The sequence below is a fragment of the Calypte anna genome, chromosome 3, assembly GCF_003957555.1.
Source record: "Calypte anna isolate BGI_N300 chromosome 3, bCalAnn1_v1.p, whole genome shotgun sequence".
In the NCBI taxonomy this organism is placed as follows: domain Eukaryota; kingdom Metazoa; phylum Chordata; class Aves; order Apodiformes; family Trochilidae; genus Calypte; species Calypte anna.
The window spans coordinates 34,405,499-34,428,474 of NC_044246.1; the positions used below are offsets into that span (position 1 = coordinate 34,405,499).

The 22,976-nt window shown below is 39.4% G+C and overlaps 1 protein-coding gene across 1 annotated transcript in view; it reads right to left on the reverse strand.

Annotated features, from left to right (window-relative positions):
- The window catches only part of AGPAT4 (1-acylglycerol-3-phosphate O-acyltransferase 4), a 73,424-nt gene that overhangs the window by 41,110 nt on the left and 9,338 nt on the right, over positions 1-22,976 (reverse strand). Inside the window, exon 2 of the mRNA XM_030447510.1 lies at positions 20,044-20,286. Coding sequence (XP_030303370.1) covers positions 20,044-20,221 — 178 coding nt within the window. The 5' untranslated portion in view covers positions 20,222-20,286. The remainder of the gene's footprint in view (positions 1-20,043; positions 20,287-22,976) is intronic.

Below are 22,976 nucleotides of genomic sequence, written 5' to 3' on the forward strand. Positions count from 1 at the left end.
TAAAACAAGGTGTTAAGTCTTCTGCAGTGATCAGTGATACAGCATTTGATAGCACCTATCAGATAGTTTAGCTTGAGTTTGGACAGAAATTGCATTCTAAGAGGATAACGAAACAACTTGCATGCAGACCCACTCTGGGACAAAGCAAAACACCATTTGATCCATCACACATTCCTCTCTCAGCATGCCTTGATAAAGAATGACCCTACATGATGCCTCACCCAGGGGAGTGGGAAAGGACTAACTTTTGTGTCCTGCTAATGGGGTTGTTGCAGCAATAATAGTTTGTGATGAACAGTACATATCAGGTTACTCCAGTCCCATTTTAATGGTTAGGGCAGCATATCACTACCTAAATCCCAAAACAGAAGCTCAAATGAGAGCAGGGTGACCTATATTAAGCATAAGGAAGTGCTATCTTAAATTGACAGACTCAAAAAATCAAATCCAGCAACTATGCAGAGGTTACAAATCTGCTCCCAAACTTTTGTATAATACAAAAGTACTTGCCAGCAGGTATTTGAACCTCTTCCATTTGTTTTCAAGCTCTTTCCTGATACCAGAAGGGCTAGGAACAACTTGCTCCGAATAAAAGTTGAGAATATTGCATAACTTATTAAACAGAGAAACATCAGCTATTTACAGGACCTGCAGCACGCACAGAGTAAAGGAAATCAAATACTTGAGGAGACAAACCCGAGTTAAAAACTGACTGAGGAATGAAAAGAATTACAAATAGTATTAAACACTGGAGTCACTAGATGGGTACAGTCAATTAAATAATTTTCTCAGTTCTGACCAGGATTTCAGAGATAGAAAAACTTCTGATACATTTGTAAACTTTTGCATGACAGGCCAAAAAAGAACTCACCTGTCAGTACAGGAAAGGCAAGGAGAGATGGAGTAGAAGTGCAAATCAGGACTACAGCTTACGTTTTAAAGACAGTAGCTTTCTGCTTCTTGTACCTCAATAACTGAGGACATGATACTTCCTACTGTGTGTGAAAAAGTAGTATGAGCAGGTCAGGATGGCTTGGACTGAAGTGAAGAAGGGAATGTACGCATAATCTGTTTCACGGGGAAAAAACGTAAGTCTGTTGATGAACTCCATATTAATTTGATTATGGAAGAACTTGTTTTTCATAGCATTTGAGCAAAAGGTTAGCCCCAGTCAGCAGCTAAGCCGAGAAGCTAGCAGGAGCTGTACTACTGAAGCAGCTCAACCCTCCTCATATGTTGTTAGTATTTTTTTCATTTGGGATTCTGTCTATACCCACAGACAACTGGAATGTTGTGACACCCATCTTCACCTCTCACCCATGAAAGATCCCAGAACTGGATCTCTCATGAAGATCTCTTTACCCTGCTTTGTTTTATGGCAAAATCAGCCATAAAAGAAAGAATCCAGATTATTCTCTTCCCTTGCTCAAACATTTCCTCAGCTGCGTTGTCCCAAACTGGTTGTGCCAAAGGACGGTTGTGGGTTAACCCTGATCAGCAACTAAGTGCCACACAGCCACTCGCTCACTTCCCTAGTACCCAGTGGGACTGGGGAGAAAACATGAAAACCAGAAGCAAGAAAACTCATGGGTTGATATAAAGCCAGTTTAATAAGGAAAGAGGAAGAATAAAGGGGGAGGAAAAAAAAAAAAACCAAAACCTAAAGCAGTGACACAAAAGCAAATACCTCCCACAAGCAGTATGATGCCCAGCCTGCCTTCAAGTAGTGGCTGCCTTCCAAAAAACTGCCTTCCCCTCAGTTTTGATTGCTGAGCACAATGTTACATGGCACAAATTATGCACTTGGTCATTTTGGGTCAGCTGTCCTGGCTCCACCATCTCCCAGCTTCTTGCACACTCTCAACCTGCTTGCTGAGGGGGCAGAGAGAGTGGGAAGCAAGCCTGGATGCTGCACAAGCACTGTTGAGCAATGGCCCAAACACTGGTATGTTGCTGACACTGTTTCAGTGAAAAATCCAAAACATAGCACCCTATAGGCTATTAATAAAACCAATCCATACCAGCTGTCCACAGTACAGCTATAAAGAAATCACTTTTCATTAATAAATCCTGTGTTTGAGTGGTCAACAGGCTAGTGGCTAAGATTGTCATGCCCAGCTGGGATATGGGAATAAAAACAAAAACAACCAAAAAAGATTTATTCATAAGACATGTCTGCAAGAGCTGGAATTTAGGGACACAAACCCTCTATAATTTTTCTGTATGTCACACCTGCTGACTCTGATTTTATAGACAAAAGACAGCCTTTAAATCTAATGCAATCAGCCTTTAAATTTAAGCAATTCATATGGTACAGTAAAAGAAATTGCTATCAAACCAAACAGAAACTGAAGATTAGCAAACACCTGTAAAGTAGAACTAAATTTAAAAGTGCAACTATGTCTTTTTATTGTTTTTTGGTCAATCTGGATAAAAAAGGATCTCTTTCAAGTGTGTCTGAAGAAAAACATAAACCCAAATCAATAAATTTTGCAGATGACACAGTCCCAATACACTTTAAGAATCAGAGCGCCTTGAGAGGTAACATAAATGGCATTAATTTTGATAGCACAGATCATTATGTGATGCCTTGCAGAACTAATAAAATAGAGCCTCATAATTTGGAAATGACAGAGGAAAGAGATATCTGGGAACATTAGCTTGCTACTGAGAGTTTCTGCTTAGCTCATATTATGCACCTTTAAGGAAAAATATGGCATTAGGATGTTTGTTCCTGAGGAGAAAGGGAACTGCACATTGCACCACTGAGATAAATCTCTCTGCCAGCACATCAGTACCAAACATCCATGCTCAGGAAAAAAAAGCTGAAACAAAGTAGATGCAGACCAGAGCTACTAGAATGACCAGAAAAAAGTTTGGCTCACTCATGTTATCAAACAAATGCTGACAGAGAACTGGGTTGCTGCCCACAAATATGGCTTAAGAATGCGGGATGTTAACAGCACAGAAAAAAACCACTTCAGGCTAAAGATGACTAATACAAGAACAACCATGTCAAAAGTGATTGAAAATATAGGTGATATATTCTGAAGCTTCTTCTAATTGCTTGGGTAGATTAAAAATACCTAACAGCTTTATACGTTGAACCAGATTCATCTTAAAAAGAGCACATTGTACTGCTGCTAGAAATAGTAGGAATTTATTTCAATGACACAGAAACTCATTTCCAGTCCTCTTTTTCTGTCATAAGAAAAAAGGATTTTCCAAACAGACGGTCTTATAGACAAATGTCTCCCCTCTTCCCCTCTTCCATCACTGCTTGAAAAACACACTACAGAGTTAAGCTGCCACAGGCTGCAATAAGCATTCACTGGAGAAGGAAGAAGCAGGTATCTGGCAGCAATATGCAAAGACTTTTGTTTAAGCAGAGCAGCATCAGTGAGCAACCACTCCCAGAGAAGTTCTCAGCTGAAAAACAACTTCTAGGGCTCCAAGATCTGAAAATTCACATATACACAAAGGCCAAACTGAACCAACTTAATAGCTGTCGTAGTCTTAACTTGTATTTATTCAATCACAATTGACTTTGATAAAACACATCATTAGCATTAAAGGTAAACTTCATTGTAGGGCTACTAATATTGTTATTTGACTTTCAAGTGAATCATTCACATTTAGTCCACATATTAGAAAAACTGTTTTCCATGTAATTTCTCTCCTATTCTTACAATAATCTTAATTCCTATATGAAGCATGTTTATCCACTTTAGTTTCAAAGAAAACAAAAATTTGGACTGTGGAAAGAAAGAATTTCACAACAAAATACTATATGAAAGGGGGAAAAAATCCATCATTTTTGTTGCTTTTGTTAGTTTCAACATGTTTAACCTGGATTTTCAGTTACTGACAAGAAAGGATGTGAATTTATCTCAGAGCAAAATGACTGATGATAAGAGATGATACCAGATGCCACAGAAAGCAATCTCTAGCACAAATTGGAAGAAAACTGAATTTTATTAGGTAACTGAACAAAAAGTAATGTAAATCCTAGTAAATCCTAGTAAAGGATTTATCCTAATGTAAATCCTAGTAAAGTACCTAGTTACTAGGAGGTACATTTCACAGAGGTGTAAACATATTAAAAAAAAAAAAAGAAGGAATTATCATCTCAGTAGAACAGCAGAACAAGAAAACTGTGGGTCATGGTTTCTAAGGTTTCTGTACTCTTCTGTTAGTATTTGAGTTCGGCTTTTGATTTCAGATAACTAATGCACCACAAGAAATATCCACATATTAACAGATATAATAAATATATATTACGATTTGTATTATATCCTACAACTTATTTTTAGGAATTAAGTCAAGAATGACTACTTAGTCCTCTCATGTACAACATAATCTATCTGATTTACAAGATAGGGAAAAAATGCTGATGAGTACCTGTATTATATCATCAGGTTATTGATGAATAGCCACAGAACTTTTGTTACTTCAGGAACATTGTTCAGAACAAAACCATTACTCATTTTTCACTTCCATTCCATGAATTCCCTGTCTCTTCCTGCAGTCTTACAGCATCTCATCACATGAGGTCTTGAGAGACAAGAGCTATGTCCTGGTGCTTATTTTAGCTTCTTAATCTCTAACAGTAACTTTCACAAAGTGTTCATTAAAGGGACAAAAAGGTCAGAAACTACAACTCAAATAAATGGCTTTCATGAATTAGAAAAGCTACAGATCAAATATACCTTTCAAGTATATATAATGATGTGATTTTTGTACTGGGTCCATCGTGTAACCCCTCAAATTGAAATTACCTAAATATATAAATGTTCAAAAGCCACATTTTTCTAAGCAAAGAATGTAACACTCATCAGAAACAGTACATTCTGTTAAGAAAGACACATAACCAAAGCATACTACAATCTTACACGATAGGAAAAAAATATCAGTGCCTCTCAAATCACATCTAGTTTGATCATGCTTGAATTAATATTTCCTCAGAACTTAAATGCATCAAGAAAGTTTGAAAAAAAAAATCCACAGGCAGAATATTGCAACCTAACCTAACCTCTCACTACTCAAACCAAAAAAAGCCATCACTAGCTTTCTGCTCTGCAGTCCCAGGGGCTGAATATAAGACTGCAGAAATACTGCACAGAGTGAAGGAGTTTCTTGCTTTTGCCTGTCTGCTGCAACAGTGTTGTATTCTTAAGAGTTATTTCCATGGAGTAATTTTCCAAGGAAACACAGTTTTAGCTTACATGGTACATGGCAACCTTGCACAATCATCAGGCTCAGAGTTGACTCTCTTCTTCAGTTTCCAAAAAGGCAGCCTCTGTCAATTAGAAAAGGCAGGCTGAGCTTCTCTGGTAACCAAGACATTTTCCTATTCAATGCTTTGCAAATTCTGAAGAGTAGCAGCCAGACATTATTTCAAGGAGATACAGGAGGAAGGAGGACTAGCTATTGCTTCCTTTAAAAGGCACAGTCTGACTTGTCACACAACAATAGCAAAATAAAGGTCCATCATGCAAACAAGGTGTACATGTGCTGGGATTAGAGAGGTATCACAAAATCAGGTTATACACAGTATTGATATTCCTTTGAACTGTAGTACAAGTATTTCTCGTGCAATAGAATCACAGAAAAAAAAAAAACCCACCACAAAAAAACACCAACAAAACCCAAGAAAAAGAAGATGTAAGCTGAGGATATTAAACAGACTACATCAGGAATCAGAATTTTCTCCCATAACAAACAGATCAAAACTATACAGAACTCCCAGCCTATTGCAAGAGTGAGCTATCTCCTTGAACTTAGCTGAAGAATTTGTTTCTGAAATATCTTTATTATGTTTCTTGCCACAATATTCTCAACATCCGAGATACACAGGACACATCTGACTCACTGACTTGGATGAAACATTTATCAGCTTGCAAGGTGACAGACACAAAGTCATCCTTTTCCCACCCACTAGGCCATACACTGTACTAATTTACAACTCACTGAAATACTTGGCTTTAACTCATGTAGGCTGACATTTCCTCTTTGCATTAGGAAGACTTACATCTTTTTGAGATTAACCCTTCTTCGTGGTCACCTGAAGTCTTCTCAGGATTTGAGCCACTTGAAACAAAGATGAGCACAGTAACAGCCCCAGTTCAGGTGGCTGTATCAAACCCATCGAGGGCAGACAGCTGCCAGGTTGCCAGCTGGCACTGTGCCTGAGGTCTCTGAGGTTCTGTGCAGGCCATTTGGACCTTCTCTAAAAGCTTTGCCTAAAGAGCTGGAGAGTGGAAAGCCAGTGCAAATAAACATGTTTTAGCATTTGAATTCACCAACTGTATTTGAAGGCTTAGACAGTAACCTCCTGTGTTACCAACACTGATGCTTCAATGTCTTAACAGCTTACACCACAACAGAACCAGGAAAAATGGAGAGGAATGGAGCCTGAAAGTGCTCCAGTCCTCTCACACTATAGTCCTGTTACTTAAAAACTGTTGAATTTTTACCAGTTCAGATCTTCCTACAACTGGAATTGCCATATAGCCTGATAGCAGTGGAAGAAACAATGTCAGCAAGTTCAGATGAAGAACAGAAAACACTGGCTAGTTTGCTGTGAGTATTGTCCTTCCAGGTTTTTTTCCGACTGCCAATGGTGTGAAAGCTTGTAAAAAAACCAGCACAAGAGCAGAAAACAACACTCCAGCCAGATGGCATGTAAAGGCTCTTCCAACTGCCTGGCTCTGTGGGATGAAGCTTGCATGGAGGCTTCCACAAGGAAGAAATCATTCCAGAGTCCTCTAAATGCAGATGTTACAGCACATCCAACCACTCCTTGACACAGCACAGCAGTGGGCCAAGCAAGCAGATAAAAATGTTCAGCAAGGAAAACTTAGATTTATGGACTTTGTGCAAAAGGTACATCTTCTTGCAGAGAAAGATGCAAGACAAAATTAGCTGAAGAAAATTAGCCAAAAGGAAAAATAAAAATAAATCTAAACCAGATTATCATATTTACCTGATTCAAAACTCTGTTTTTAAATGCACTATGATTTTCAAACCATAGTTAGCCATTTATTAAAAAAAAAAAAAAAAAAAAGCCACACACCTCAATAAGAAAGCAGGGAAAACACAGTCATCAGCTGGGGGGCACAGTGGAAGCCCTAGGCTGGCCTCAGCACCCAAACTGCATTGCTCACTGGTTAGATGTAGACAGCAAAAGGCAGGGCATGCTGTGTACAGAAACAGCCCCAAGGCAAGAGTGCAAGTCAGCATTCTTTTACAGAGCACAGGATATGTACAGGCTTCTGAGACCAGTGCTCACTGGTAACTGCTCAAAGGCATGCTCTACACAGAGATGGATGTGACTGGGAAAGAAAAATTTGCTAAAAGGAACACTTTGTAAATGTGCCATTTAGAAAATTAAGTACAAAGCAAGCTACTTTAAAGTGGTAACAACCACCTCCTCTCAACACTTAGGAATTTGTAAACATGACTTCAAGATAACAATCACAGATTAGAAAAGAGGATGATTTGTTAGGCAGTTCAAACCAAACCAAAGCAGCAAAGAAAGCAAATCCTACACCACCACCCACCCACCCACCCCCCTCCAGTTGACTCTGTAATCTGTAAGAAACAAACGTGCAACTTTGAGGTAAAATATGATTTTTGCAATAGTCATAAGTAAACATTAGTTCCTTTAGACTGATGGTACACAGGTATTTTTTTTCACTGCTTGCCTCCCCCCTCTCCCTCAAATATGCACAGACATTCACTTCGGTTGGCCAGATCCATAATTGGCTTAAAAATAATCCCCAACTCCAGTGTAGTTACTGTTGCACCGTGCTGAGTTACACAAAATAAGGATTAGAGTCGTCACATTCATGACAAAGCTAAAGCTTTATCTGTGGTTTGATCTTGGAAATTTAACCTCAGTACTTGTTTAGTCATAGAATTAAAACCTGCATGTACACATGCATGAACTAGCTACTGTAATAAGTGAAAAATATGTTGCTTTATTGAAAAAATTAGGGCTGTAATTTGAACACCGACATTACACAACAATAGTTCTGGTGCTTGTTGTGCCTCAGCTCCACGAACACAATCCATTTCATTTCATCACAGAATTAAGTCAACACTTCATTGAGAAAAAGTGCTCCACCCTTTTTGATGAAGTGTAATCAATGTTTTCTTAGATGAAACACAGCAAATGAGATAAACTACACACAATTCATTCAGTCAAGCTTGTGTTCCTGTAACACGGCCAAACTGTAATTGCTTTGGCAACCAAGATTAGAATCTGATTTAATGCAAGATATTAGATGCACTGCCTTCAATGTGCCCTGAAAGGTAGAGTACATGAGGTCCTCATAGGATTATAGGAAGGGAGAACTTAGAACCTGTGCATTAAGGTATTCCTCTAGTATTGAGCCAGCAGCTCTGACCTGCACAGAACCCTTTAGTTACTGCATCCCTACTGGCACACCATCCCACTGCTCAGCTTCTCCCCAGTTCTTACTCCCATATCGCCTTCTCTCTTAAAATGCACATTGCAGTTTGACCAAACAGATTATCTCTTTCTGACCTCACGCCCATAAAATCTAAAACCAATTTTTTCTTCACATGAAGAAATTTTCAGTTAGTTAATGTACACTTGAATGAGGAGGTTTCAATTGATGCTGCCTTCTTTAGTGTAGTCTTGAGCTACAGGGGTGGAAGAACACAGAAACAAGTGTTCATTTCTTCAGCCACTATTCAAGTATCTCCATACTGAAAGTTAAAAGCAACACACCCTTCAGAAAAAACCAGCTGTACACTTCAAACATTTAATTTCACAGCTTTTTCCTGTCTTTTATCCCTACACAGCCTGCCTACAAAACAGCAGCTTCTCTCCCAAGTTATACAGCACGTGGAATAAAGCCTCATAAACACAATGGGCTTAAGGCACAAACAAATCTGCAGGAGACAGTGTTCAGTATTGCTCCTTTCAAACCCCTTAGGGAGATTGTTTAAACAGCCACGTGTCAGAGATGTTTGTCTCACATTTGAAGGCTCCTCTTATTCTTCTTTCCCAAGGAATTTAGCAATAATCCAGTGTTTCAAAAAAAACCAAAAACAGCAGTTCCTCACAACAGCCAGACCTGGCAGTGCAGGTAGCAGTCAAGCAAGCATTTCCTTCCGCTCTTCTGTCCACCAAGAAGGGCAGAACCTCTCCTTGTTGAAGAGCTAATGAGGTCTCAAAGACAGCAGCAGGAATGACCTTCCAATTGAAATACCAGATTTAAGTAAAAGTGTCCTTCCAAATAGTCAAGTTGGTTCTACAGGTTTCTCTAATAGGTAGGAAACATAAGAAAGGTATTTGGCAAAAAAATCCACCCGCAGCAGTCACTGCTCATACATGAGAGCAGACAACCTTCCCAGCTCCTTTTCAGTCTTTCCTGTTTAAAAATGCAATCATGATTGCAGGAATTTTCTGCAGAAACAAATCAGTGACACGTGCTAGGAATAAAGGAGCAACTCCAGCATCCTGACTCTTATTCTTTGTATTAAGGCCAGAGACAGCATTATCATTCCTACCCTATTTGGAGCAAAGTAATTAACAGTACTTTCAATTTTCTATTGTTCACAAGGACTACCTTTGCAAACTGGTCCTGAGGATTACTACAGCATACCAATATCCAGCATAATACAGAAATATCCTATCACTGCTCTTTGTGGTACAATGCCATCTTTCCAACATAGAAAAAGAACTTTTCAAGGACCTGTTTTCACGGCACACAGATTGAGTAGCAGCACACACCAAATCCTGTCTTTCCCATTAACTTTAAGTCACTAAGGCAAATAGAGTAACCCACACAGCTTGGGATGCTCCTGGGACACTGTTTGCCTTTCTGCTCACCTGCACTTGCACAATGGTCTCCTTACAACCATCATTTCCTTTCCACATGGAATATATCACTTCTTTTCAGAATAAAACTTGTATCTCAAAAACTCATGGATCTGCCATTCCAGCCTTTGCCGTTCTCACCTGAGGACTGCATGCACCTGCAGGAAGCTACAAGCTGCTGCCATACAACTAAGGAAATGTAAATTACCTTTCAGAAACCCTTGAACTTAGGCATGAATTAACGCAGATTTCTAACGCTGATTCAGACAAGGAAAACAAACTCCATGGCAAGCTTCAATCCAACCAGAAATTTTCTGAACACATAGTATTTTAAAAAAACCTGAAAATACAGCGTCATTCCAGAAGGAAAATGTACTGTGTTCTCAATTTTTAACTCTAGATAGACTAAGAATGTATGAAAACTGAAGAGGCATGTTGGCTTTTTTTGCCTGTGTATATTCCTCCTTTTTTATGAGCACAAAGGCAGTGCATGTTCAAATAATAAAACTTCAATTGATGTATTTTGTGGAACAAACCACTGACAAAAATTCAGCTGAGATCAGTTTGCATTCACTTTCTGAAACTATAACCCAATCCATCCAATGAAGGCACTTTTATGAACATCACAATGTTAATATCCTCTTCCCTATCTTTTGCCTTTGTAGAAATAGCATTACAAAAGTTTGTCACATAGACCTTGCAGGTAAAGGGTTTGAGTTTGAAGTAAGTTAGTTCTCTACAGCTAGCTTGCCAATATAGAGTTCTCATCGAGATACATTGTATATTCGACATCTTTAGATAAAACACCATATAAGTTAGGGAAAAAGCCTGGCAGCAGATACATTCATTCATCAAAATCTTTCATTAGTAGTAAATACTGAGTATATACTCCATATTGATTTTTTTGTTTGTTTTTACAGAGCTATGTAAGTGCCAATGAGCAGTAAGAAATTCATATACAATGGAAAATCTTCCATGTATTAGTAAGATAATTTTTTAGAAAGAAAGAAAACCCCACACTCAAGAGACGCAATATACTGGAGACTCACTTCAGGAACATAGCTAAGTGAGCTAAAGAATAATCAGACTGAAGTACTTCCTAGTTCTTGAACAACATGAGAAAAAGGAAATGTCAGTTATTGACACTCCGATGCAATTTGCTTGAGCACAGAAAGCACACAGATGTAAAATACTAATAAAAAATTGGCTAACAGAAGAGCAAAACAATATACCCACAAACAACTGCACTGTAATCTTTTATACCTCTATCCCTTTCACTTCTTATCCAGAGTTAAAGGATTCCTAATTCTGAAGATGGTGCTGGAAGAAACATGCTTAAGCACAGACTACACTAAGATGTATGTAAGGGAAATTTGGCAATATACATTTAGATAGTACAACAGCCTCCAAAGTCAGAAAACAACATAATTCTCAAGGATTAAACCTTAACCTGAAGGTTGCAAACATGCCACAGGAAACAACCACCTAGCCATAGATGAGTACCAAGCATATGCACTTAGCAGCTCTTTCATCTGAAGTGTCACACTGAAAGACCTCAAGTACCTGCGATACAGGAACACTTCTTTCTACCATTTTGGAAATCCTTCTTACAAAAATTAGTCAGACACCAGATACTCTCACTGGACCACTTGCTAAAATCCTTGCTGCAAGATGAGCTCAAAAACCTATTCGAAAACAACTTGCTGCTATGTCACTTTCAAACTTTTGGGAGAGGGGGAATCACCTAGGTATACACTTTCAGTGCTGTACATTGCTCAATAGGGAGCAGGGTGCTGGATCACTGCCAGTTCACATTTGCTTGTAAGGGATGCTGGTGGTCAATGAGCTCTACTCTGCAGGAAGGTCAGATAGGATCAAGAGGTTATCCTTCAGATTTAGGCCCATTTTAGCAATTAAAGTCAGCCTTATAGCTACAATGAGGTTTCTACAAATACACAGTGCCTCTCAAGAAAAATTTGATCCTCTGATTGTGATATTCATCCTTAATGAATGAACAAGTCTAGCACCAAACTTGTACAACCATTAATGACTTCATGGTCTGTGCTATGACTTCAATCATTAGATACCATGGTCCTCTGTTGTGTCAGATGGAAGTACTTTCATACAAACACTCCAGATTTACCCTAGGTCAGGAATCTAGGAAGCTTGCTGGCCACATCTAATGCTTAAGAAGTGCTAGAAACTTTATGATGTGAAAAGCCAGACATCAAACAGAATGTAGTTCACCTTCTACTTCCTTGCCACCCCTCCCTCCAGTCTGCAGGCTATCAGCATTACCCTTCTTCAGATCAGGAATCAGAAGGAAAAAAAAAAAAAAAAAAAAGAAAAGGAAAAAACCAAACCCAACCAAAACACTGCTACAAAGGCTCCAGCAACAGCAAAATATTATCAGTGACTGTGAAGATGCTCTTTCATCGAAGATCAGGCTACTGCCTCCTTAGCTCTTCACCAGTCTTGGATAGAAAGCATCAGTATCAAATTTTTTTTCACATCAATTTTCCCAGGAATCAGTCCCTTTCTCCTCAACTAAGAGCTAGTCCTAACAGATCCCTTTTAGGTTGAATTAGGAACTCTGCTAAAGGTCACACACAGATGTCATTCACACCTTCATGAACAGAACAGAACTACACACACACAGCAGGTCAGCAATCAGCATAAACATCTTGGTTTATCCACATCTTGGTTGATCCACAAAGCTCAGTCTCTGAACCACTACAGAAACTGGATAACAATGTCAGCAAATGGCATAAAATGAGAGCTACTAAAATGTTATCAGTTGATACAGCAAGTTTATGGCAGTGGGGAAAATACGTAGGCATTTGATAGGGACTGTGGAAGACTTATTCATAGGGATGAATCTAATTCCAATAGCACAGTCTGGAAAAAGGAGTTCAAGCTGTGATGAATGCTGAAACAAGCATATTATATTACTCTTACCAGCAAAATAATGGAGAACCTGCAGCAGTGATTGGCTCCTTCAGTCTTTCCAAATTAGAGAAGGTCAAGGTTTGGTCTCAGTGAAGAACTGTACACATAACCAGCAGTTTTACCACAAGTACTGAACAGGTAGAAGAGAGTATTAGGAGGCAGACTGGAGGGAGGCATTAACACATTAGAGCAGATGACACTACAGAACAGGTGATTTCTAACAACAACAAAAAAAAGTATGTTGTAAAAGGAAACTAAAACTCAACTTCAGGGTGATTGAGAAGTATCTGAACCCTTTTGGAAGGCTTCAAAAGGGAGATCAACAATAGGAGCAAATATAATTTACGAGAAGGAAACTGAGTGTACTCATACACACACACACTTGGGGGACAGTAGATAAGACAACACAGCAGCAGGATACTGGGGTACGTGTGATCATATGACAAGGCAATACTCAGCAACAAAAAGAAAACTTTTAAAAACCACATCTACAGCCAAAAATGGTGTGATCTCCCCACTACCCCTATAATGGATCCTGACTGATTTTATGAATGGCATTATACAATTTATCACTTGAACAGTCGAGAGGTTCATACTTCAGAATTGTGACATACATTCCTAAGTCTACTTTCTGCCCCACTGCCCTTAGATGACAACTCAGACCTCTGAATGAAGTAAGCAAGAGCTGGAAAACACACCAGAGGCTGCAGTGTACTTCAGAGCATACTACAGAGTTCATAACTTGCCATATATTGCTTTTATATCAGAGGAATACCTCCTGCTCTCCTTACTTTGATGGCCTCAGTAAATCAAATATTTTTCTCTTACATTTTGTTGTCCTTGCTAGCACCAAAGGATTATTCTTGTCACTTTGCTCATTTTTCCCTAGATATTTTTTATGATTCAGTGCTAAGGTTGTTACCATATTGCTTATAAGGAAGGGAAGATAAAACAAGTTAGAACCTTAAACATTACAGTGTGATGACTTATTAACATATTAACACACTCATGCATATTTCTTTTAAAAATCTGTCACACCCATATGAATTTAATTTTTTGAGAACAAAAGAATGCAAAGATGCAATGACATTCATCATTCTAACAAAGCAGACTTCAGAGAAAGTTAATCTTTACTATAAACAGCTCAACGATCAACACTGATGACTGGAACTGACTGACATACAAACCTTTACTTCAGGTTTACAGGGAACATGGGGGGAAACCTAAGACTATGCTACAGAAGTGATGTATAACACCCAGGTAGGTGTTTGGGCACCTGCCTATTCAGATCCCCTTGCTACCATAACTATTCTCCCTTCAGTAGCAGACTTTACATAGATTAAAACTAACTTGAGCATTTCCTTAGTACACTATTTTAACAGTCATCCACATGTTATGGCTTGGGGGGAAAAAAAGAAGTCTAAAGCAAAAGTCTAGCTCTCTAAAGATTCCAGTCAACATTTCCTCCTCGTGTGACTACCACATCTGACCTCCAATTTTCCCTTGGCATTTGTTGTAACTTCTCATAGTCTTTACCAGTGGTTTTGTATGGATGTGGTGTGAGGAACCAAGATAGCAAAGACTTAAATGGACAAGTAGCCCTTGAAAATAAGTAATTTTGTACACATTAGTCAAAACTACATTGCAAATAGGAAATGAAAGCAGCGCTAAGTGCCCTATGAAAGCTTTTTGCTACATCTACATTAACAAGTATAACTCAGTTTGCTTTATAAATAAAACACTACAGGATGTCAGCAACATGGACAGTGGGATTCAGTGCACCCTCAGCAAGTTTGGTAACACCACCATGCTGCATGGCGTGGCTGAAATGCTGGGGGGAAAGGAGGACATCAACTGGGACCTTGACAGGCTTGAGAGGTGAGCCTGTGCAAACCACATGAAGTTGAACACGGCCAAGTGCACAGTCCTGCATCTGGGTTGGAGCAATCCTAAGCACAATTACAGGCTGGGCAGAGAAGGGACTGAGAACAGCTCCAGGGAGGACTTGAGGGTGTTGGTTGATGAGCCAGCAATGTGTACTTGCAGCCCAGAAAGCCAAGTGTGCCCTGGGCTGCATCAAAAGCAGCATGAGCAGCAGAGCAAGGGAGGTGATTCTCCCCCTCTACTACACTCTCATGAGACCTCACCTGGAGCACTGCATGGACCCAACCTAGAGCCCCCATTAAAAGAAAGACACGGACATGCTTGAGCAGGTACACAGGAGAGACATGAAGATAATCACAGGGCTGAAGCACCTCTCCCCTGTGAAGACAGGCTGTGAAACTCATGGTTGTTCAGCCCAGAGAAGAAAAAGCTCCAGGGAGACCCTATAGTGGCCTTCCAGTACCTGAAGGGGGACTACAGGAAAGCTGGGCAGGGACTTTTCACAAGGGCATGTAGTGATAGGACAAGGGGTAATGGTTCTAAACTGGAAGAGGGCAGATTTACTTTAGATATTAGGGGGAAATCCTTTCTTGTGAGGGTAGTGAGACACTGGCACAGGCTGCCCAAGGAAGTTGTGGCTGCCCCCTCCCTGGAAGTGTTCAAGGCCAGGATGAATGGGGCTTTGAGCAATCTGGGCTAGTGGGAGGTGTCCCTGCCTACAGCAGGGGAATTGGAACTAGATGATATTTAAAGTGCCTTCCATCCCAAATCATTCTATGGTTATATCAAGGATACTTGGTATACTATGAACAACAGCAGACCCTCTCTGCAGTGTTAGATTTTGGTAGTGGTAACAGATGAAGAAAGCCACACATCTCCAGGGCCCTCTCCATTCCCAGCCCTTGACTCAACTGCACCAGAGGACAGAATTCTCCTCTCTGCCCCAGCACCACCTTGATAAGAATAATCAAAATAGACGAGAGCTCCTCTGAACTCCAAGTGGGCAGTGCATTGCATTCAGGGAAACAAAGTAAACTTTGGGATTAACATGTTCCCAATGTTCTCACATTACAAAGGCATGGAAGGAATTACCCTTACTGTATTGGAACAGCCAGCCAAGATGATGAACTTGAAGCAGTCCTCAATTTCCTCTAGTTTTGTTTCTGGAAAGCTCAGTCATAAGAATCAGATTCCATCTTGTTTTTTCTGTAGTCAATGAACAGGCATCAGGGTGCTTCCTTCAGTGAAAAGAAGGGCATTCCCCTAGGAGGGACTTACAAACTGTAGCCTACATAGTGTAACTTTACCCAGAGGTGTAATAATACCTCTTTCATAGCACAAGAACAGGTATTAGTACTACTGTAATTTATTTATGAAGACAGATTAGAAGCCAAGACAATATCTTTTTAATGCCCTTATGCACCTGTCCACACAACTGTGCAATTGTTGGCAGATCTTTTGTTTTTGCAAAGTTCACCCTATGCAGAGAGGCAGCAGGAGGTCAGTCTGCCACTCACCCTGGCAGCACAAGGTTGATCTCAGCAGAAGAGAGCTTGTCCCCCACACAGACAGGCAAATACCTTCCTGAGTAAATATACCCAGCACCACTAAAGAAGCCTGTATTTTGACCCTGTATGTTTATGTCCTATTCTGATAGTCCTGGCACATGGCAGCATTCTGTCCCAAAGAGCCATCAGGAGTCCAGCATTCCCTGCTCACCACAGGGTAGCACTGCACCAGCCTACCAGGCATAAACTGGTCCAGGGAGTACAAGCCACTTGCCCACAGGACCAACAAGCAGTGCAACACAATGTGTACACCTGGCACTAATATCCAAGACAGCCCCTTCCCTCTGTGTGCTTGGGCAACTTTATGAGGCAGAGCAGAAAACACATGTGTCCCCTTTGTGGTGTTTTGCTGTCCTCAGATAAGGGGGAGGAGCAAGATGTATTTCCACATCTTCCCACTCAGGAACAAAGAGCATCCATGAGAACTGCGATGCATTCCACACTGAGTGTTTCCTTCCTTGGCATACATCTTGGCTCCCAGTCTGCTGGAAAAAGAGACTGAGGACAAGATGTCCCTAAATTATTTTAAAATAAGAAATATGACTGATTGCTTCTCCAACCTTTGATCTAATGTCTTACCACCTTACTGAGGTTTGCAGTGTTCAATTTCCTTATTAAGACACGCTCTTTGGAGCTCAGCATCAGGGAGAGCTTATCATGGCTATCATTTTACAAAAGTGGGATTAACAGGCAGTTGAATCAGTTGGTGAATATATACCTGGAGCCTGAAAATATTTTCTCAAAGTCAGAAAAAGTCAGAAGTCCAAAGACTTTGGGGGTTTTGTTTGTTTGTTTTGGAGGGAGGGGTGGAGGGGGCGCAGTTCTAAGGGTTTGGTTTGGTTTGGTTTGTTGGTACTTTTTTATGTTTTGTTTTATTTAAACTTGAAACAACTTAGAAACACAACAAAACAATGAAATGGGATAATAGAATCAGACAAGAAGAGCTTATACATCATAAAACAAAAAGTAATTTGGAGATATAAAAGCAACACAAACTGTAATGTAATGAATGGCTAACACACGCTTTGGGGAGCTGGAGATTCAAGATGAACAAGGCTTTTAGTCTGCAATTAAAGAACACTTACCCAACTCAAGTTTCATAAAAAGCTATAGCAGAAAAACTGGCAGTTTATCAGAACCAATATTTTTTTGTTTGCAACACTGTCTTTAGAAACTTCTCCCCAGTGCTAACACATAATTTTGCAGGTTAGTACAAATGCTACCTGATCAACCCAGGATTCACAATTGGCTTGAAGAAAGACAGTAATTTCCCACAACTAGATATTGAAGGTAACTTGGTCTGTGCCACTGCATCTGCTCTATTTGATTAAAAGCAGGTTGTTGCTTTAGTTAATCCTCTTCACTGTAGATTCAAACTGGAAATCAGGTTTATACCTCCTCTCTGACTTGCACTGATAAAGTATATGGCTTTGGCCTGCTGGATTGCCAGTAGTTACAGTGAGAAGCTGTAGTGCTGTTACCATACCCACAGTAGAGAACTCCATACACAACAGAACTCCACAGTTACTCCATACAACCATTTTATGGTACGAAGCTCCTGACAGGTCTAGACTACAAGTTTTACAAAGAGTAGCTGAGGGAAATGGGGCTGCTTAGTCTGGAGAAAAGAAGGTTAAGGGAAGACCTTATTGCCCTTTACCTGAAAGGAGGTTGTAGAGAAGTGCACATGGGTCTCTTCTCCCAGCAAGTGATAGGACAAAAGGGAACAGCCTCAAGTTGCACCAAGGGAGGTTTAGATTGGATATTAGGAAAAACACCTTCACAGAAAGGGTTGTCGAGCAAGGAAGTGACATTTAAAAACTGACCAACTTCCTTAGGCTCCCTTCCCTTCCCGTGTTTTAGCCCATGGGATTCCCGCAAGTAGATCCTTAAGGAGTGCAAAGTTAGACCTGCGGAAGTCTAGGGTTGTGGTCATACTTCCAGCCCTTCTTCTTCCTTGTAAAATACTAAACTTGACAATGTCATGGTCATTGCCACCAAGGCTCTTTAAAACCTTAACATCCCCAACAAGACCTTTATTCGTTAATACAAGGTCCAGCAGTGCACCTCTCCTAGTTGGTTCTTCAACTTGCTGCATCAGAAAGTTATCATCAACGCACTGTATGAGCCTTTTGGACTGGATATACCTGCCTGTGTGGGCTTTCCAACAAATATCAGGGGGATTGAAGTCACCCATGAGCACTAAAGACTCTAATCTAGTGGCTACTTCCAGTTGACCCCATCAGCACCTTCTTCTTGGACTGATGGTCTATAATAGACACCCACAAGAGTTTCACTCCCATTTGCATGACCCTTAATTGCTACCCACAAGCTTTCAACCCCTTCTACTTCTCCCCCTGGGTAGAAATTCCAGTACATTCCAGTTGCTCTTGCCTCACCTTGTTAGTCTGTCCTTCCTAAATAGTGCACAGCCACCCATGACAGCATCCCAGTCATGGGAGATGTCCCACCACATTTCAGTGACTGCAATTACATCATAGCCATGCAACCTAACACACACCTCCAACTCCTCCTGCTTGTTCCCCATACTCTGTGTATTGATAAATACTCTGTTGTAAAGCTAAAATAACTGTCTTTAACCTACAGATAGTTTGTTCTGAGCAAAAATCTCCCAACTCAACCTTTTCCAGGGTTGCTAACACTGAAGACTAGATCAGCAACACTGGTAACAAAGCCATTTGTACAGCTGAGAACAAGCATGCAGAATTACTTGCTATTACACAGAGACCAGTCCCTAGCATAGATGAGACTAGACTAAGGACAGCTAAAGGATGCAGTCTGGAGACTCTAGAGTAGTTGATGTCTCTCCAGTAAGTAGCCAAAAGGAAGAATGGGACATAATAGCAATAATAACAAAAACAACAACATACCTATATATACCTGTATATAGCTGCACAGTATTTTCTTCTTTCCATGGCTTACAACATACATTATGCCACGACCCCAAAGGTAAAAACTTAGCCATATTTATGCCACATATTCATACATATGAATTAATAGTACTTGCAAACTGACTACCTGATGGACATTGAAGAGTTGCAAATCAGAGTCAGTGATGGGAGATAAATAGTTCCTATTGGCCTCCAATCCAAGGCATTTGTCAGGCTTCTCCTTCAAGAACTTCATTATAAAGACTATAAATGGTTTTCCTTTCCAGGTTCTTAGTAGCAGAACAGTTATCTGAAGGAAACCATTTTGCTGCATTTCTGCAACCCTGTGTTGGAGGCCATACAGATGCAGCTTAAGGTCTGAAATGCCTATTCAAAGAAACAACTTTTTACAGCTGGCTTAGGAAAGAAGCACATGAAACCAAACATTTTCCTTCTTTTTACTGTTATTTCCCAGTCCTGAACAGTATTCACACATGAAACACTTAAACACAATCAAAATAATGCACGATTGCAGACTGAAAGCACTACTGGAAGTGACTCGTTAACACTAAGTCTACAGATAATGCATCTCAGCAAGTTCAGCTATTATTTGGTCAATATTTCTCATTTGCTTTAATGGAACATGATGGATAGCCAAATGAGAGGCAGTATTTCTTCAATATCCTGAGCCAAGCAAATATCCCAATATAAAAGAGCAAACCATTTCAAAAGAACACAACACCTCAACAAAGCATACACCTCTTCACACAGATCCAAGTGCTAGAGGAATCAGTAATGAGCTTTATACAGGTTACTTTGAAATCTGTTTCAGAACTTTTCTACCAATTCTTTTAAGATAAAATATGAAAAGACTTTAAAAAACAAAATTAAATCTTACGGCTTGAAATGCAGTAAGCCAGCCTGCAGTTGATCCTCCTGAACAGTTGCTTGTTGATTGGCCAAAGTATAAGTGTAAAGAGTTGAATGAAGTTAATGATCAGTCCTGATGCTATAAATATGTAGCAGATCAGAAGATGGCAAATGAATTGAGACTTCAGAAAGCCAACGATGTCCATGATTTGTTGAGAAAGCAAGAAGGTACCTTCAGAGGTACCTTCAGACCCAAAATTCAGAAGACAACCTGCAAAACCAAATAGTATCAGCAATTACTGAGTGCATTTACTTCTGTAAACAAACTGTTAAAAAAGTTTCCATTTTACACTTATATACACTAAAATGAAAGTTAATTCTACTGTAGAAAAAGGCCTAAAGACAATATCTGCAAAAGTAACCATGGAAAGAGAATACCATATTTCTGGATCAATTTACTTCTGGCTTTGGGAAAAAAAATTCACATTTCAGTCCTAACGCTGAAAAAACCATGAGCATATGTCTCTATTCCGTGGAGAGCACTACTCTATCAGGTATTTTTTTATAAATTATGAGCAAAATAATCCACTTACATTTTAATTTGAATTGTCTGTACTTTGTAAGACATATACTGTGCCTTCTACTACCTTCAAGAGCTGCTCCAAAGTAAATGCAAGCTTTAGAGCTTTATGTCAGAAGCTGTGCCTTCCTATGCAGGCTATGCCAGCCATACTCCCCAACCAAGAGGTAGCAGCACTCCCTTAGTTCTAGCTTTATCAGCTCCTTCCCTTGTCACATTCAAATACCAGTTGATTCTGGCAAGAGAACAAAAGCTTGGCTATGCACAAAACATACAATTTGTTCAATTATTCCTTGATGCTGCAATTCTGTCAGTTATACTCCATAAACCCAGAAAGGAAACATGAATAGCAGTACTAACCCATGAACCAGCAGTTATTTCCAGAAAAACAAAACAAACAAAAAACCCAACTCCTTGGTTACTTAAGAAACATTTGTATAATTTTGGAAAGAACCAGTCCCACCTGAGCAGATGAGCACTCAGAGGAAGTTCTATGCCAAGTATTCTGGCCTACCAAATACCACATTGATCTCCCCCCACCATCACTACTACAATGATAGTCTCGTTTGCTAGGAGAAAAAATATGAAGATGTGATCTCTCATTAAAAACCACCCAAGTACTTTCAATAGAGTAAATCACAAGGCACTGGCATCTTGTTCCATTTCTATACTGTTTCTCCCTCCAAGGTGTTGTGATTTTGCCCAGGGAAGAAGCCCTTAGACAGTCCAGTCATAGTAAGTAATAAAATGGCACCTGTCAGCACCCCTGGAATCAGCTGATGAAAAAAAAATCTCTATTCCTTTAGTTTATCTTAAAATCTTAAATCTTTAGTTTATATGAAACCTCATTATGTGAGGCACTGAGTCCAGATCAGTGTCCTGCAACATTTGTTTTAATGCCCTTGCTGTGACTGCTTACCACAGCAAAAAGCACATTCAAGAATTTCTGCAAAGTGATAGGAAGTGACTTAGCCAGGTTTTCAGCCTGTTTCAAGAATAAAAAGAAAAATTTAAGAAAGAGAATCCGTATTGTTTTATAATTTATATGAAGAATTTATGGCAGACAAAATGTGCCCTTTGTGTAGGACTTGCTCCTTTTATCTTGCTGTACTGTTCAGTATCAAAAGAGTCACCATCTATAGCTCAGAATGGCAGAACAGGCTTCTGTTCATTGTAGTAACTACTGTCATGGCATTTGCAAAAAGCTTTTCCATCTATAACCTACCATTCTATTAGAGATACCTTTCTGAGGCTGGAAGGCAAATTATTAGCATGGGCTTTAACCAAAGGCTTTGTTTTTGCTGAAGATTAAGTAAAATGATAAATGCTGTCTAGAAGGAAACACTGCAGTAATGATTCATGCCTCAGCCTCTCCATTGCATACACTGAGATAGAGCAAAATACTTAAAAAAAAAAACAACGTAAACCCAGATTTTGAGTAAGTTTACAGTAAAAGACACAATATTTCAATTCTCTAATTCAGACTACTGTACTTCACCTAGCAGCAGGATTAGTGTTTCTTTAAAACACTCAGAATGGAAGCAACCCATTACTTACAAGTTGATGGTTTAAAAGGATTGTGCAGTACCAGAATCCCTGATGTCTGGGTTTATCCTACTGTCCTTGGCTGAAACTGATCAACAGTTTTTCATGCTAGATGACTAGGTTGTTTAATTCTATCCTACAGAATTAATCTAATGTAATTCCCAGAGATCAGTAAGAGGCTGGATTAAAAAAAAATACATATATAAAATAAGATTAAAGCACTGTATTTACAGTGGAGACATGAAAATTCACTATTTGGTATAATCAACAGAAATCTACTAGAGTGAGCAGTTGATTGACAGACTTTATGACAAGGAAAAATTCACCAGAACATCAGACCACCAACTAAGTGGTGGTCTGAACTACTATTGAACTACTACTTCATTGCAATAGTAGTCAAACTGTGTTAAAATGTTGTTATTATTATGTGAATCATTTACTTCACACTGGGTCTTTAAAACAAAACTTCACAGAATCAAAATAAAAAAAGATGAGATGACCCTGATAAAACATAATTACTGCCTTACTATTTTATGAAGCCACAGTGGAATGTTTGAAAGCAATTTATTGTTTGCTTTCTTACCTCAATCATCAAATTTCAATTCTGGAAAGCTTCTAAGACAAAAGGCAAACTTAATCTACTTAAGCAGTACCCCTGAAATGCCTCCAACCTAACCTGCTTTAAAAAAAAAAAAAAAAAAAGAGAACAAGAAATTGTTACTACTAAAGTTTTGCTTTTCTCAAAAACAGAGAGACTACAGAGATATTCTCTTCTGTTTAAATCCAAGATATTTTTCCCTACAGAATTTGCAGCCCAAACCTTTTATACAGAATAC